Raw genomic sequence first — 15,064 nt, 5'->3', positions numbered from 1 at the left:
AGGGACTGAGCCCACCCCAAGGGGCAGGGCCATTAACTGAAGAGGAAGTGGTCTGGGGAGGGGCGGCGCAGGCAGGAGATGCAGGGGGACGCGCCCTCTGTGCACAAGCCCAAGGTGAGGCCCCATCTCCTGGGCCCTTCCCTCCTGCTTCCCCTTCAAGCCAGAACATGCTGTTGCCTTGACACTGGATTGTGATTTAAAACCGAGCCTTTCGACAAGCTGTCCCCTATGGCAGAAAGTGGAAGGTGGAGCGAGGGGCTGGGCAGTCTGGTTCCCAGAGTGTATAGAATGGTGGCAGCCCAGGCAGATGATTTGGGCTGAAAGAGAAATCCATCCTCTTTCGGAGGGAAAGCAAAAGGGTCACCATGGCAACCTGCAGTGTGCTAGCCTGGCTGGGCTCCTTGCCATCACCCAGGAGAGGTGCAGCATTTAGGCAAACACCATGGGGCAGGGGGGCCCCACCCACCTTGCCAGTGGAGTTTGAGAACCTGAAGAGGCCATGCCCTACCTTGGAGTGCACCTCTGAGCCCGCCTGAAACACCTGAACTCCAGGGTCCAGGAGCACTGGGCAGCACGAGCACCTGGAACAGCCAGGCTGGGCGGGGACACTGAGGAGGTGGGGGACAGGGTGGGGGAGATGGGCCTCCACCTTTCCGTTACCCTCAGCCTAGCTGTGTGCCCAAGACCCATCCCACGTGGAACCAGCCCTCATTCAAGACAGCATGCAATTGGGTAGTAAATTATGTGCTGGAGATGCTTTCTCCGCGTGTGGAAGGGAAGCTGGGGAGGCCAGGATCAGCAAAGGCAGTGGGACCCAGGGGAGGGAGCCGGTAAACAAGGGATGGTGCCACCTCCCAGGTCTCAGGCAGGAATGGCCAGATCTCATATCTGCAATCGCATCTGCTCCCCGGAGGATAAGCTGCACAGGCCTGTTCCATACGGGGCGGGGGGGGGGGGGGGGAGGCTTCTCCGCAAACCCCACTCTGCCCGCACTTTCACAGCCCGGAGCTGCGGGGGGTGGAGGGGGGGAATGGTCCACCTGTGAGTGAGGAGGTGCAGGCTGGGCAGGGAGTCGGGAGGGGGAGAGGGTGGGGGTGCTGCAGGTCCCCAGACCTCACTTGCTTCTGACCAGGAAAATCAACAGAAGCAGTGGCTGCGAGGTCCCAGGTTGCTCAGGGTATGGCCGCTGATGACAAAACCTTTAATAAGTGCCTAACGGCCTAGCCTCTTTGGATCAGCTAATGGGACCACAAATATCTGTTGAGTATTACAGATAAGATCAAAGGAAGTCAGTGAGAGGTGGAAAGAACCGTAAGACAAGTTTGCTTGAGGACACGTCTCTAGGAGAGAAGTGATAATTTCATACCTTCAGGGGGAGGGCAGATGCCAGTCAAAAGGAACCCTGTAAACACCCCTCCTCAATGGCCCCGGGCTACTCTCCCCTCCCCTCCTCCACCCAGTCGCCTGGCTCCAGGGGTCAAAGGGAGGGGCTCAGGGACCACCATTCAGATGCAGGCCTGCAGACCCTCTCAAGTTTCAGGGTCCGAAGAGAAGACTCAGGAGGCGCTCAGCCCGCGAGCATTGTGGTAAACTAGGCTGGAAACCGCGGGCGCCTACCATCTCCATCCCAAAGGAAAAATTTGAATTCCTGTACCAGGTCTTTTCCGGCCTTCGGCCCCACCCATGTCCCCCCCCCCGCCCCCCCCCTCCGTCTGCCTGCCTTAGAGCCTGTCCTTCCTCGACTCAGCACCGAACCTTATATTCGATCACCTGGAGAAACACCTGGGCCAGGGCCCTTCACCAAGTTCCAGACCTGAGCACTACAGAGCAGGGCCCAGGCCGGGGCAATGACAAACCTCCCAGAGGATCCCAGTATGCAGCGAGAGCCCCGCTGTGGGTGACGGGGGGGGGGGGGGGGGGGGGGGGGGGGGCGGGGCGGGGGAGGGTTGGTAGCTGATACAGTAATTGCATCTTTGGGGGACTGAGCAGGATTTGGCGGACTTCAAATCATCCAAAGCTTAAGTGTTCTCAAACTTTCACAAGAATCGTCTGCACAGGGCAGAGCTGCCTTTCCTGGCTACAAAATCAGATTTCTCACGGATTCTGCCCCCACTGGTTCAGACTGGGGCCTGGGAGTGCGCCTTTTAACTCACTGCCCAGTGTGATGGAGCAAGACACAAACCCACCCTGTAAGAAACACTGAATTCTGAGAGGATCTTCGGTATGTATAAGACATGTCCAACTCAATTTGTTTTGTTGATTTTTTTTTTTAACCCACAAAGTTGCCTTTCAAACAGCATCTAGGTTCAAAAATACAGAAGCGACTGAACTGCTTTATTCCTATTTTTACTTAATCCACCTGAGTTGGAAGTGAAAATATTTATACTGCCCATCCTTAACTAAAGATGAATGGGGCAAGAGTCATATATGCATCTGTGAAGGATATAAAAGAATGGCAAGTGGGAAAAGTGGTGAAATTCACACACACACACACACACACACACACACTCACTCAGTTGTTAGGGAGGGTATAAATTGAGAGGTGAGGGACGAGGACGGCCACAAAGACTTGATAGACTTGGGGGAGGGGGTTAGAAAGGGCTCCATCGAGAGGTGGAAAGGGGAGCTTTAGTTCCCCAACTCCTTTTGGAGTCTCTCCTGGTTGCCAGCTGCTCCCAGACACCCCAAGTCTCTGTCCCTCCAGTCCTGCTCCTCCCAATGTGGCGGCTCTCCTTGCTTCAGCAGTTCCCTCCCTGCACTCAAGCCCGCACTTGCCCTCCACGTCCATGACTCCTTTTGAGCTGCCTGCTCACCCTCTCCCCATGGACAGCCGACCTGCTGGCTTCTCAACAGCAGCTTGTCCAAAACCCAACTCAAAGCCCACCCCCTTCTAAGAGAACATCTTCATGATGGTGAGGGAGGCAGAGAATTCTTAGACACACATACACACACACACACACACACACACCAGTAAAAGGGGGGAAAGGGTAAACTGGATTTTATTAAAATTAAAAGCTTTGGCTCATCAAAATACACCCGTAAGAGAATGAACAGTCCGTGTCACCTTCCTGTCCCAAACCTGCTTTCCCTCCACGGTTCTCTAGTTCAGTAATGATACCCTCCCCCACCCCACAAAAACACCAGGCAGGTTTCTCCCGTTCCTTCAACCAGAGACAAGGTCTACCACTTCTATCAGGCCTGACTCCCATTACCTGGACCCTCAAAAACAAATGCAATGCCCTCCTAACTGGTCCTGCTTCAAACATCCCCTCTCTGGGCCCCTTACAGCGCTGCCAGGGTTATCTTCCTATTATACACACGCCGTGCTCTCACATTCCAGCTCCCTACTGCACAACGAAGCCTAAATTTCTCACTAAGACATGGCGACCTTTGACAATCTGACCATCTTCCTTTGTAGTTTTATCTCTTCTTTTATTTCCTCCCCAACTCCCACACCCTAGTTACCAGATCTCTTGCTGTTCCCTAAACAACCCAGAAGTTTCATGCCTCCTTCTATTTGTCCTCAGTGGTTCCTTTCCCTGAAATGCCTTCCTCATTTATTCCTATTGGAATTCTCAAAGGACACCTCGTCCAGGAAGCTTTCCAGGAGTTCCCCCAGAAGTTCTCTGGCCTCTGACAGTGCGGCTCATGGCGAACATTCTGAACACTCCTACCTCCTCCACTAGGCAATGTGTGCCTCTAGCACAGCGTCCAGCATCTCCTCCAGCGCCAGCACCGTGCTGTATTTAGTAAACACTGAATTCAAGTCTGTTAAATCCTTCATCTCATGTATTGGCTCCTTATAGAGTCAGAGTCCAGCCTACCACTCAATGCATGAACACCCCAGGGACCTCCCTGACAAATGGTCTGGTTTTGAAAGCAGAGAAAACATTACCATTATATCTTTTCCATTGTTTGCCTCCTAGAAAGCGCTATGAGAATGCTTCTAAAAGTTGAACTAGCTCTAAGCGGTTTGGCTCAGTGGATAGAGAGTAGGCCTGTGGACTGAAGGGTCCTGGGTTCAATGCTGGCCAAGGGCACATGCCTGGATTGTGGGCTCTGTCCCCAGTGGGGGGGGGGGGGGCATGCAAGAGGCAGCCAATCAGTGATTCTTTCTCATCACTTATATTTCTATCTCCCTTCCTCTCTGAAATCAATTAAAAAAAAATATATATATATATATTATATATATATACACACATATATATACATATATATGTGTTGTGTATATATATATAATATATATATATATACACACACACATACACACACATATATATATAAAACTAAATATGCAAGAAATCTTGTGCTCTAGACTCCAAACTCCAAACTCCAGTCCTGCCCACGTGACCTCTCCACAGGGATCTCCACGTGGCTCTTAGCTCCTTGCCTCGGGGAATCTTAGTTTCCTAATAGTAAGGCAGGGATAAGGTAGGGATAAATACAGTTCTTACAATCATTCCGGATCATCTGTCAAATGACAAAGAATTATACAATTTAATGATGCGTTTGATGGTGAGGGAGAACAATCCACGAATGGGAGGAGTACAGGGCCTCACAAGCAGTGGAACATTCTTCCCCAGGGATTTTGGGGGCGTCAGAAGAGGCAAGCGGAACCGGGGCAGGATTGACTGGGAGGTCGGGATTTCCTTATAAGGCCAGCGGGTCTTAGAGTAAGGTGAGCTGGCTAAAGCTGAGTTGGAGGGCTGTGATTGGTGTAGGTTAGGTTTCCTTGTCAGGTGTTCCCCATAAGTGATTGTGACGTGGGCCGGGCCACTGGGGCAGCCTCCATTTCGTGGGTCCCGAAACATAAATTAACTGGATCACCGTTTAGGATTATGGTGAGAAGGCAGTGCTCTTGGCACAGTGCCTGGCATGCGCTAGGTGCTCAGTGACGGCCGTCCCCTTTGGCCCAATTCAGGCTTGGCTGTGGCGGGCGGCCGGATCCTGGGTGAGTTACTACCACCCTCCCCGCCACTTGTTTACTCACCACCAAAAAATGGGGGTTGTTCTAAGAGCCTTTCTCTTAGATGAAGTGATCACTCCAGTGTGCAAACAGCCCATCCACTTAAGGGACAATGGGCGCCTCACTGATGACAATTTCACAGGCGTCGGAAAGAAGGGCCAGCAGCCCTGCCGGCACTGCTGATTGCAGGCTGTCACTGGAGCACCTCTGAAACGGGTGCAGCCTTTGGGTGAAGTGCCCTGGACTGTCATGCCTGCTCTAAATGGCACCTTCTCTTTGAAGGCGGATGCTGTTTTTGAGGCCGCCCTATACTAGTTCAGGTTTTCATTAGTTTGTGTGGCGAGTGAGTGAAGAATGTCCGCCAGTCAGAACACCCTAAAGCTGCTACTTTACATATTTTGCTAATAATCTGGTTTTAGTCCTTAATGGTCTACTTTGTGCTGCCATGTCTCAGGTCTCCTATATACGAAAGCCCAGGATATCACACTTAATTCATCTATTCCCGAAGCCCCCAGCACAATGCCCCCTACTCAGGAGGCGGGTGGAGATGGCTTATTAAATGGAATATAGCGCAGCAGGAGCTGACCCGCTGGACATTCCCAGGCTGTCCTTCCCAGGGCAGACAGGAAGCACAGTCTGTTGAGACTGCAGGGCTATAAAGCAAGAGGAAGCAACATTTGCTCAGCTCACAGAAGCAACAGCGCAAATGGCCAATAAACATATGAAAAGATGTCTAGCCTCACTTATTATCTGGGAAATGCCAATTAAAATCATAACAAGATGCCATTTCCCACCCATTAGATTAGCAAAATATTGATGTTGGCAAAGGTGGGAGTCTTCTCATACCCAGTTTATAGGAGCATAAATTGGTGCTGCCCTTTTGGGAGGGCAATTTGGCAGATTCTGTAAAATGCAAAATGCACGTTCCCTTGGACCCAGCATTTCCCTTTCTAGAGAAGCACAGATGCACAAAGAGGCACACGCAAGGATGTTTACTGTTGCAATGGTTACGCAGTAAAATAGTGTAAACAACACAAATGCCCAGGAAGAGAATGGTTAAATAAAACCATGGTAATCCATATGGTGGAATAGAACAGTAATTACGTGACTAGACTGCCCAGACTTATTATAAGTGAAAAACCAAGCTGTAAAGTGAAACTACGGTGTGGCTCCACTTAAAAAAAAGGGGGGGGGGGGACAACAACTGTGAAGCAAAAATTACGTATTTACATACACACATGGATGAATAGAAAAAAACATGTCATATATACTCCAAACTGATAGCATCAGGTACCAGTGATGGGAGGGGAGGGGTTTTTACAGTAAGAACGTATCTGTGTAAAACTTTAAAAATTTAAAATTATTTTTAAAAAGTATCAAGCTGCTATGATATGCTAGTCCGGTGCTAGGAGCTTTAAATGTTATGTATTACCTTATGAACCCACACAACTCTGAGATTATTCATTCATTTAGCACATCTTTCCCTCGTCCCTCTGAAGGCCAGCCCTGGGGGCAGAGGTGTTCAGAGCGCCCGCACAGAACAAGCCGGGCTAGGGAGAGGCAGGAACAAACGGAGAGGGCTGCTCTCCTGGAGGCGAGACGTGCCTGGGAGAGCAGAGCACAGCCAAGTCTAGCCACAGTGGTCAAGTGACGCCTAAGGCCCCACAGCTGGAAGGAGACTGGGTCGGCATTGGAACTCGCCTCCAGAGGCACCCTTCCCTTCAGGAATGTGAAGGATTCTGCTGGGCGGGAGGGGAGGGGTGGCTGCGTCTGAATGTTGGGGGAGGGGAAGGGAGAAGAGCCTATATTTGGGTCACATATTATCTGTTATCATCACGACTTAATTTGTCTTAAGCATCTCATATGTGTAAGGATGCATGAGTTCCTCCCTTCCGGTTGGGAGCTAGGAAAGAGACCGGTTCCTAGATCCGCAGGACATGGTATCTTGCCTTGAAATAATTCAGAATCGTGTTGGGGTGCAGACATCACTGAGAGAGCCATACCATCACCGGCTACAGGGGAGTCCTAAAGCCCGAAGTGGACCAGTGGAGTCCACAGCCCCTCCCTCTGGCTGGACGGCCGGTCCAGCTGCTCAGCTCGGCAGAAGCCCGCAGTGCTGAGGCCCAATGAAGTAATACGTGCAAGAAGCCCTTCCTAAACCCTAAGCACTCCTGTGGGGCCTTTTGTTCTAATAATTAGCAGGAAGGGGATCCTAGGACTTGCCTTCCTTTGGGAGGAGGAACTGCCTCACCTTTGCCCTCCCCGCTGCTGGGGTCTAGCCAGTTCTCCCAGGCCAGGGAAGGCTCTCCCGGCTCCGCACAGCAAAGGCCCAGTGGGAACAGCAGGAGCGCAGGGTGAAGAGTGGAGGCACCACCTTCCCTGTGGGAGCCTGCCCACACAGGTCCCCTGGCCCCACGCTATTCTCCAGTACACCTGCCAGCACCTCGGGACACCAAGGGCCGAGCTCCCTGAGAAGGTGTCCCGCATTCACCAACCTCCCAACTGCTTAGCAACCAATAAGTATTCCTTGAGCCTATTCTCTCTGCCCAGTACCAGGTTGGGTACAATGGGATAAGAGATGATTAACACATAAAAAATAGTGCAAAACTACTCTATGACACTGGGTGCTACATCCAACAGTATTATCAGTGAGGGCTACAGGGCTGCAGAGAAGGGAAGAGGTCCCTGTAGACTAGAGAAATCCTGGAGAGCTTCCTGGAGGCAGCAGCTCTTCAACTCAATCCTGAAGAATGGATAGGAAAGCACAGCATGAAGAAAGGCAAGAAGGAGGGAAGGAGCCTGGCAAATATAAAGGGGAGACTGGTCTCTCATATTAGAGAATGGTGGTGAAGTGGGGTGGGGTGGTTGTGGAGATCACAGTGAGGGTTGAAGCCTAGAGAAACACCCAGAGGATTTCTGACGTGAAAGGGGAGACAATAGGGAGCCACTGTGTATTCTATAGCAGGGCCTGGTCATGATTAAAGCAGTTTGATCCTTAAAAGGATTAGTAAAGAGGTGCAAAGAATAAGAGCTGAGACAGACAGAAGACAGACAATAGCTTCCCTGCCCCAGCAAAAATTCCCACTGCAGCCTCGGGAAAGGAAGAAATGCCCCGTTTTCCTCATCCACGTATTTTAAATTTCATTTATTTTGTGATATTCCATGTCTTCTTTAAAAAAATTTTTTGGGGGGGCAGGAGAGTCTGGGGAGGTAGGTAATCAGATGGGCAGAAAAGTAAAGCGTAGCCCTCACTTAATAATTGTGGACTGACTGACAAGGGTGGTCACTGGAAAAGGAAACTGAGCAGAGGAAGAAGGCCTCAGAGGAAAGGGGCAGGTGCAGACCAGAGTCTGGTGGGAGCCCCACAGGAGGGCACACAAGCCCCAGCCCCTTCCCGCTGCTCTCAGCCCCCGAGTCCCTGTGTCCCACCACCACAATCTTCCCTTCTTGTGCCTCAGAACCTGCAAGCTGTACACCTCTTACTGCAATGCCCTCCCTCTCCCCTCAATCCCAGTGCATCTGCTTGCTGCTGGATGATGACCCCAGGCAGAATAAGTCTAAGTCCCGTGGGGAATTGCTCTTCTGAGGTACCCCGAACCCTCATCCTATCCTGGGACAACTAAGAGTCCTCTAGGCTTCCAAGCAGCCCTGGTATCTTGCACAGCACTCAGATGGGGGGGGGGGGCGGGGGGAGCGGGGCTGGGGGGGGGGGCCTCTGGGAGTGAGCTCAAAAACTGTGCTCTGCAGGGGCTTGTAAAGACCAGGTGTCTCATTCAGAGGTGAGGAAATGCAGGCTGGACCTTCAGGTGACACAGCGGGAGGGGCGATGTCTTTTGGGGGAGGAGGGCAAGGCAAAGGATCTAAGAGAGCACAGAAGCGGGAAGGGGCTCAAGACAGGCGGAGGTTGGGGGCAGAGATCTGGGGGTGCCACAGCTGAGGGACAGAGGAGGACGCTGAGGAGGTGCAGCCGAGGAACTGGGAAAGAACCTCAGGGACAAGGCAGGAAGGCCTCCGGAGGCAGTTTCAGAAGAAAGGGTCAAATGCCAGAGAACCACTAGAGACGGGAGGGAGGAAGGATTCACCCTGGGTAAGTAAGCCGCTCAGAAATCGGGACTGATGGGGACAGTGACTACTCTTTGGTCTGAGGGGAGCTTGGGAATCTGGAAAGCTACCTGTCTCCCCAACATCCTGTTACTTGCAGCTAGTCCTCCCCCCCGCCCCCGGCAGAGCCCCAGAGGGTAAGTGTGGTCTTCCGGCCCGCCCCACGTGGCAGTAGGACCCTGAATGCTAACCCCATCCCACCCCATGCCCTGTGTGCTGCCTGAGCTGTGGCCAGCGTACAACTCCGCACCCTGGACTCCCCGCCTGAAAATGAGGGGATTGCCAGTTCCGACGCTTGTATGAGAAGTCATGCAATTGTTTGCAGACGTCTCTGGTTATATCCTATGAACAGAACAATTTTACTCGCAGAAATGTAGTTTGTAGATCTCTATATCTCAAGTCGCACAGATCTAAAATATTTTAAATTAAATCAACTTTTGGAGTTTTTTTTTCTGTTAATACTCATAGGTTACTATACTGGCTGGGTTTACGATTTTCTAGAAAAGCTTCTGATGACTGTGGAAGCTGGGTGATATCAGCTCATGGGGGTTCAGTATACTACTCTGCTTCTGTGGGGGTTAGAAAAGGTTCATGATAAAAAAGTCTTTAAATTTTAGTAGAAAAAACAAAACAAAAAAATTTAGTAGAAAATTTAAAGTTGAGAAAATGTATCTATTATCTTAACCTTTCCAGCAAGTTGAGAAAAGATCTTTTTAAATTGAGCAGTTTGAGGACTGTAGAATTTCTAGAAGCTTTCTTAGGTCTAAAAGTCCTTAAGTCTAGCTTCCAGCCCCAAGGCTAAAGAAGGGCAGAAAAAGCACCAGGCATACATAACAAGGGGTTAAAAAGCAAAGCCCCGCCCACCAGGGGGTCGGGAGTGGGGCAACTGACCCGAAGGGTAGAACAGCCCAGTTCCCAATTTCCATCCCAAAGATCACACGTAATGCTCAGGGGCAAGTCCCTCTCTCCTCCTAGACTTCGACTGGCTGCCCCTTTCTAGGCTCTTCCGGGGAAAGTAATCTCTTCCTTCCTGGATCATGAAAGAACTGGAAACAATCAAGTCGCCAAACCCCCACCCTGTTTTGACTTTCTCTAGAGTCTAGAGCAGTGGTTCTCAACCTCTGGCCCTTTAAACACAGTTCCTCATGTTGTGACCCAACCATAAAATTATTGTCATTGCTACTTCATAACTGTCATGTTGCTACTGTTATGAATCGTCATGTAAATATCTGATATGCAGGATGGTCTTAGGCGACCCCTGTGGAAGGATCGTTCGACCGCCAAAGGGGTCGCGACCCACAGGTGAGAACCGCTGGTCTAGAGCAAACCCTGGAACGATGTACTGAGGATCACGCCTTCCTCTGTAGGCCTGGGGTACAGACAGTGAGAGTGAAGGCGAAATGCCCCAGGTGGTTTCACAGCCTTTCACGTTTCCCTGCCTTCCTCTACTCATCACACACGCGGGGAGAGCAGCCGCACCAACTGCGCTTCCCTGGGCCTCTCCCTCCCCGCCGCCTGCCCTCCGCTCACTGCTGCCCTCGGAGGGCTGGCTTGCACCCACTGCACGACCCCCAACGAAGCTTCTCTCAGAAAAGTCACCAGAAAAAAAAAAGAAAAGTCACCAGCTCCCTCCAATGGGCATGAATCAACGAATTCAGCTTCCGCAGGGCAGGTGGCCACTCTCCCCGGAAAACCTTCCCCCCGGAGACCCACACTCTCCCCTTGGCTTCCTCCCAGGCCCCTGCTCTGTCCCCAGCCGCCACCCTTCTCTAGAGGACCATAAATGCAGGGGTTTCTGCAGCCCAGGCCGCCCTCTGCCCAGGCCCCGGCACTTCAGTATTTCCACAGGAACTCTTGATTCCCAAACCTGTTCCTCCCTAGTCAGAGGACAAGGTACAACAGTCACAGCACTCAGGCAGGACCCCTGGGGGGTGTCCTGAGTCCTTCCCTTCCGCTCCTGCAGCCTCCCATCCATCAGCACACGCTACTGGCTCCATCTCCAACATCCATCCCGGATCCATCCGTCTCCCCTGCTGCCCTGAGTCCACTTCAAATCTCTCCTCTGCACAGACCTTCAGTGGCATCCAGTGGCTCAGATTCAACCAGCTTGATGACTGGACACCCGGCTCTCTCTCAGCCTCAACTGGCCCCACTCTCTCCCTTACTCATTTCACTCTGGGCAAACTGGCGCTCATTTGGCCAAACAAGTCAGGGCCTTGCCTGTGCTGTTTATCTGCCTAGAGCAGCGGTTCTCAACCTGTGGGTCGCGACCCCTTTGGCGGTCGAACGACCCTTCACAGGGGTCGCCTAAGACCATCGGAAAACACATATATAATTACATATTGTTTTTGTGATGAATCACTCTGCTTTAATTATGTTCAACTTGTAACAATGAAATTGGGGGTCACCACAACATGAGGAACTGTATTAAAGGGTCGCGGCATTAGGAAGGTTGAGAACCACTGGCCTAGAACATTCTCTCCCACCCGGATCCCCACAGAGCCAGCTCTTCCATTTCTTTAGGTCTCAACTTAAATGTCACTTCCTCCAAGAAGCCTCTCCTGATTCCCCACCCAGAGCAGTCCTCAGTTATCCTCTATTTCAGCCCGTTTACTTGTTTTCTGTCCGTCTCCCCCATCAGAATGTCAACTCCACCAGGACAGGAATTATATATGCAGAGCCGAGTATACTGCTTGATACCGGGTAAGCATAAGCATTCAATAAACATTGTTGAGAGAACAAAGGAACTAGTTACCACCTAAGGATTAAGCAGTCCCCTGAAAGTACCAGAGATTAATCTGAAGGGGAAACTGAGGCTCATCCAGGCCTGACAACAGCCACAGGGGGTGGTGGAAGCTAACTTCCGGTTTTCCAATAATGTGGGACCAGTTGGGGCACAGACCAGAGGCTCCTCACCTCCCTTTTCCAGCGTGCCAGCCACTCGTCCCGCTTGCGCTTGCTGATGTAGTAGGGGTCCCCCGCCTGGAAGGTGAGCCGTGGCATGGGCCGCTGGCGGAGGCTGGACTCCCAGCCCAAGCCACCCCGGAGCCGGCCCCGGGAGCCCTAGGACAGAGAGACAAGAGAGACAGACTGGCATTAAGACGGGCACCGACAGCCCCACTGCAGGGCTGGTTCCGAGCAGGGGACACTGCGGAGGCACTCACCTCGAACAGGACACAGGAGCTCTGACTCCTGGCCTGAGACGTCAACCCTGCCCGTGCCCTGAGTGGGCGGGGGACTGAGGGACTGGGTGGGGGGACACATGGGCATAAACCAGGAGGGGAGGGGGGCTAGGTGGCTGCCTTGGGGGACTTCCAACCTCCACACCCACTTCCTCTCCTCCTCAGGGAGGGATGGGTAAAGGGGCCACGGCCACCTCGGGCTCCCCTCACACACTCGCCACGCTTTCTTCTCCTAGAGTCAGGATCCACAGGGCCCCTGGGGGCTGAGGAAAACACTTGCCTCCATTTTCATTGATTCGATGTTGGTCTCCTTCTGTTCTTTGCCTGTGAAGAGGGAAGAGCAGAGGGATGGTCGGCAGAGTTACAGGAGTGGCTCAGAGGCCCCACCTTGCGCCTGGGGTGCCTGCCATGGGGACAGGAGTCCTCCAGCCGTTTAGTGGTTCCTGTGTCAAACCTGGCGGCCCACCATGTGCCTGGCACCACGCTGGACCCGAGCACTCAGGGCATGGCCGGAGCGGAGCAGGGCCTGGGCCAGACAACAGAAGCAGGGCTGTGGCTTCTCGCCCATGGACTGTCCGAGGCACACAGAAGGGGCCATCTAGAAACGCCCCACTGGGCTCCTCCCAGCCAACAGAGCTCCCTTTGGGAGGAGGGGGCAGACTGCACAGCCTCCCGTGGCCCTGGAATGGAACAACTGGCTCTGTGCGCCGGGCCCTGGGCAGGGGGGCAGTGGGGTACGGGGCCCCTGGAGCAAGACTGTGGCAAAGCGACTTCATTTCTATGAGACTCAGTTTCCTCATCTGGGGAATATAAAGAGGCTGGCGATGATTTCTAAGGTTTTCCCGCAGTTCTCCGTGTTACGGTTCTGTTATTAATATGTGCCTCCGTACCCCACTCCCCTCCCCATTCTCAGGTTCCTGAGCTCAGCCTTTATTCGATGAGATCTCTGTACCCGCTCCTGGCCTGTTTCCTCACTGAGTGAAGGTGGACACCCCTTCTAGAAGCGTTAGGTTATTGGGGACATTAAATGTCTAGAGCAGGGCTTGGCATATAGCAGGTGCTCCATAAAAGTTAGTTTTGTTCCCCTTCCCTAAGGCAGCAGTTCCCTGTAACTCCTCACCTGGATCCTGACTCCAGTTCCTGGGGAGGCTCCCCTGGGGGCAGAGCCCTATCCGGGCCCTGCCCTGCTCCTGGCCCCACGCAGAATATCCCTGCCCTCCTCCCCGGGTCCTCCCCCCCAGGCGCCAGGTCCCTGCCCAGCACCTCCGGTAGGGGCCCTGGCTGTGGCGTTGGGGTGACGATGCCTTCCTGAGCTTCCCACAGGAGGGCAGGGGGAGCAGCCCTCCTCCTGGTTGGGCCCAGAACGCCTTTCTCTGGAGCCAAGAGTACTGAGCGTGGGCCCAAAGGCAGGAAGGTCACCCAGGCTGGCTCGTGGTAGCTGGGTGGTGGGGGCGGGGAGAGGGCCGCTGCGGAGGGGGACACACAAAGAGCCCCAAACGGAAAAAACAGCCCCGACTGCAGCTCCTGAAGCGGAAACCGGCCACAGCACTGACGGCCTCGAATCCTCAGCCCCCAGAGGATGCTGCTTTCCCTCCTTCTCACCAGAGAGGCCGTGGGACATCTGTCTGCGCCCAGCCCGGCCCGGCGCCCAGGGGCAGCTCTGGGTGACGGCGGACCCAGAGCCCCGGGGGACGGGGAAGGCAGGGCCAGCACCTGCAGGAGCGAGGGGCGCCCCGCAAGCGTGGACACCGAGGACCACACGCGGGAACGCCCCACCCGCAGAGCTGGCGGGAGGGCGGAGGGGCGAGAGGGAGGAAGCGCGTAAGTCCGCCGTCTGTGGCGGGGCGTGCCTGGTGCGCGCATGGGCCCGTGGGCGTTTTGTACGCGACGGGCTTTTTGAGGTTGGTCTCACCCGGGCTTTCTCTCTCTTCCAACGTGTCTCCTTTTGGCCCTCTCGTCTCACCACTGCGCGCTCCCCAACATTCCCCCGGGTCTCCCAGACCGCGGCTCCCCATCCTGCCAGCCGGGCCCTCCTCCCCGAAGTCCCTCCTCCTCCCCCGAAGTCCTCCGCCCTCTCCAACCTGCAGTTTGCCCGGCGAGGCCTTGCGCCGCCAGAAGGGGGCGCCCGCCCCCGGATCTGATGCACCCTTAGGCCCTCAAACGTTTCCTACCCGGGACCCTCCGTTTCCTACCCGGGACCCTCCGTGACGTTTGATCTCCGGAAAATCATTTATTCATTCAAATGAAAGGAAGCCAGCGCTGAAAGAAAAGTATTGCAAGGACGATGGAGTTAATCCTCCGGCCGCTAGGTTTTGCCGGTGGGGAAACAGGCCTGGGGAGTGGCATGACTGACTACCAGGGCTGAGAAGGCAGCTCACTTTATACTGCACCATCTTCCCAGATGCTCCCCTCCCGTAACCCCCGGCCCCATGGGCCCCATGGGCCCCAGACAGAATTCCTCTTCCTTACCTAGTTTCTAACTGCCTTCTTCCTGGATTTTCTCCCTGCCGGACTCTGCGCATGCCCAATTGAGGGATACCGCACACACTTGAGCAAGCAAAACAACACACTGGGCTACCTCAGAATGCAGCACTTGTCCGGGGTCAAGGAGGGTCAGCCGCTCTCTCAACACTCCCTCGGAGTCCATCTGCCCCTGGCCCAGACCCAGGGTCACAGGCTGGGCCAGGTGGCCGCGTGCGTCCCCGGGTGGCCCTGGCAGGCTTGGCCGTGACCCTCGGCCTAGGGCATCTCAGGTCCTAGAGGCAGTGGTGGCCAGGGTGCTCCTAACACTACTCTGTTGGCCTGGGACTGTACT

The 15,064-nt window shown here is 53.8% G+C and overlaps 1 protein-coding gene across 5 annotated transcripts in view; it reads right to left on the bottom strand.

Annotated features, from left to right (window-relative positions):
- Nucleotides 1–15,064, bottom strand: part of DNMT3A (DNA methyltransferase 3 alpha) — a 93,929-nt gene that overhangs the window by 24,786 nt on the left and 54,079 nt on the right. For 4 of the 5 annotated variants that reach the window (XM_081101379.1, XM_081101376.1, XM_081101377.1 and 1 more), the window contains 2 exons: nt 12,530–12,573; nt 11,984–12,130 (listed from right to left, as the gene is read on the bottom strand). In XM_081101379.1, coding sequence (XP_080957505.1) covers nt 11,984–12,130; nt 12,530–12,573 — 191 coding nt within the window. Of the gene's footprint in view, nt 1–11,983; nt 12,131–12,529; nt 12,574–15,064 lie in introns of those variants that run through there. The other variant, XM_081101380.1, reaches the window with a different exon arrangement.

This window comes from Myotis nattereri (genome assembly GCF_964212035.1).
Source record: "Myotis nattereri genome assembly, chromosome: 10".
NCBI classification, from domain to species: Eukaryota; Metazoa; Chordata; class Mammalia; order Chiroptera; family Vespertilionidae; genus Myotis; species Myotis nattereri.
The sequence above is the reverse complement of the archived record's forward strand: the minus strand, read 5'-3'. Positions and strand labels throughout refer to the sequence as shown.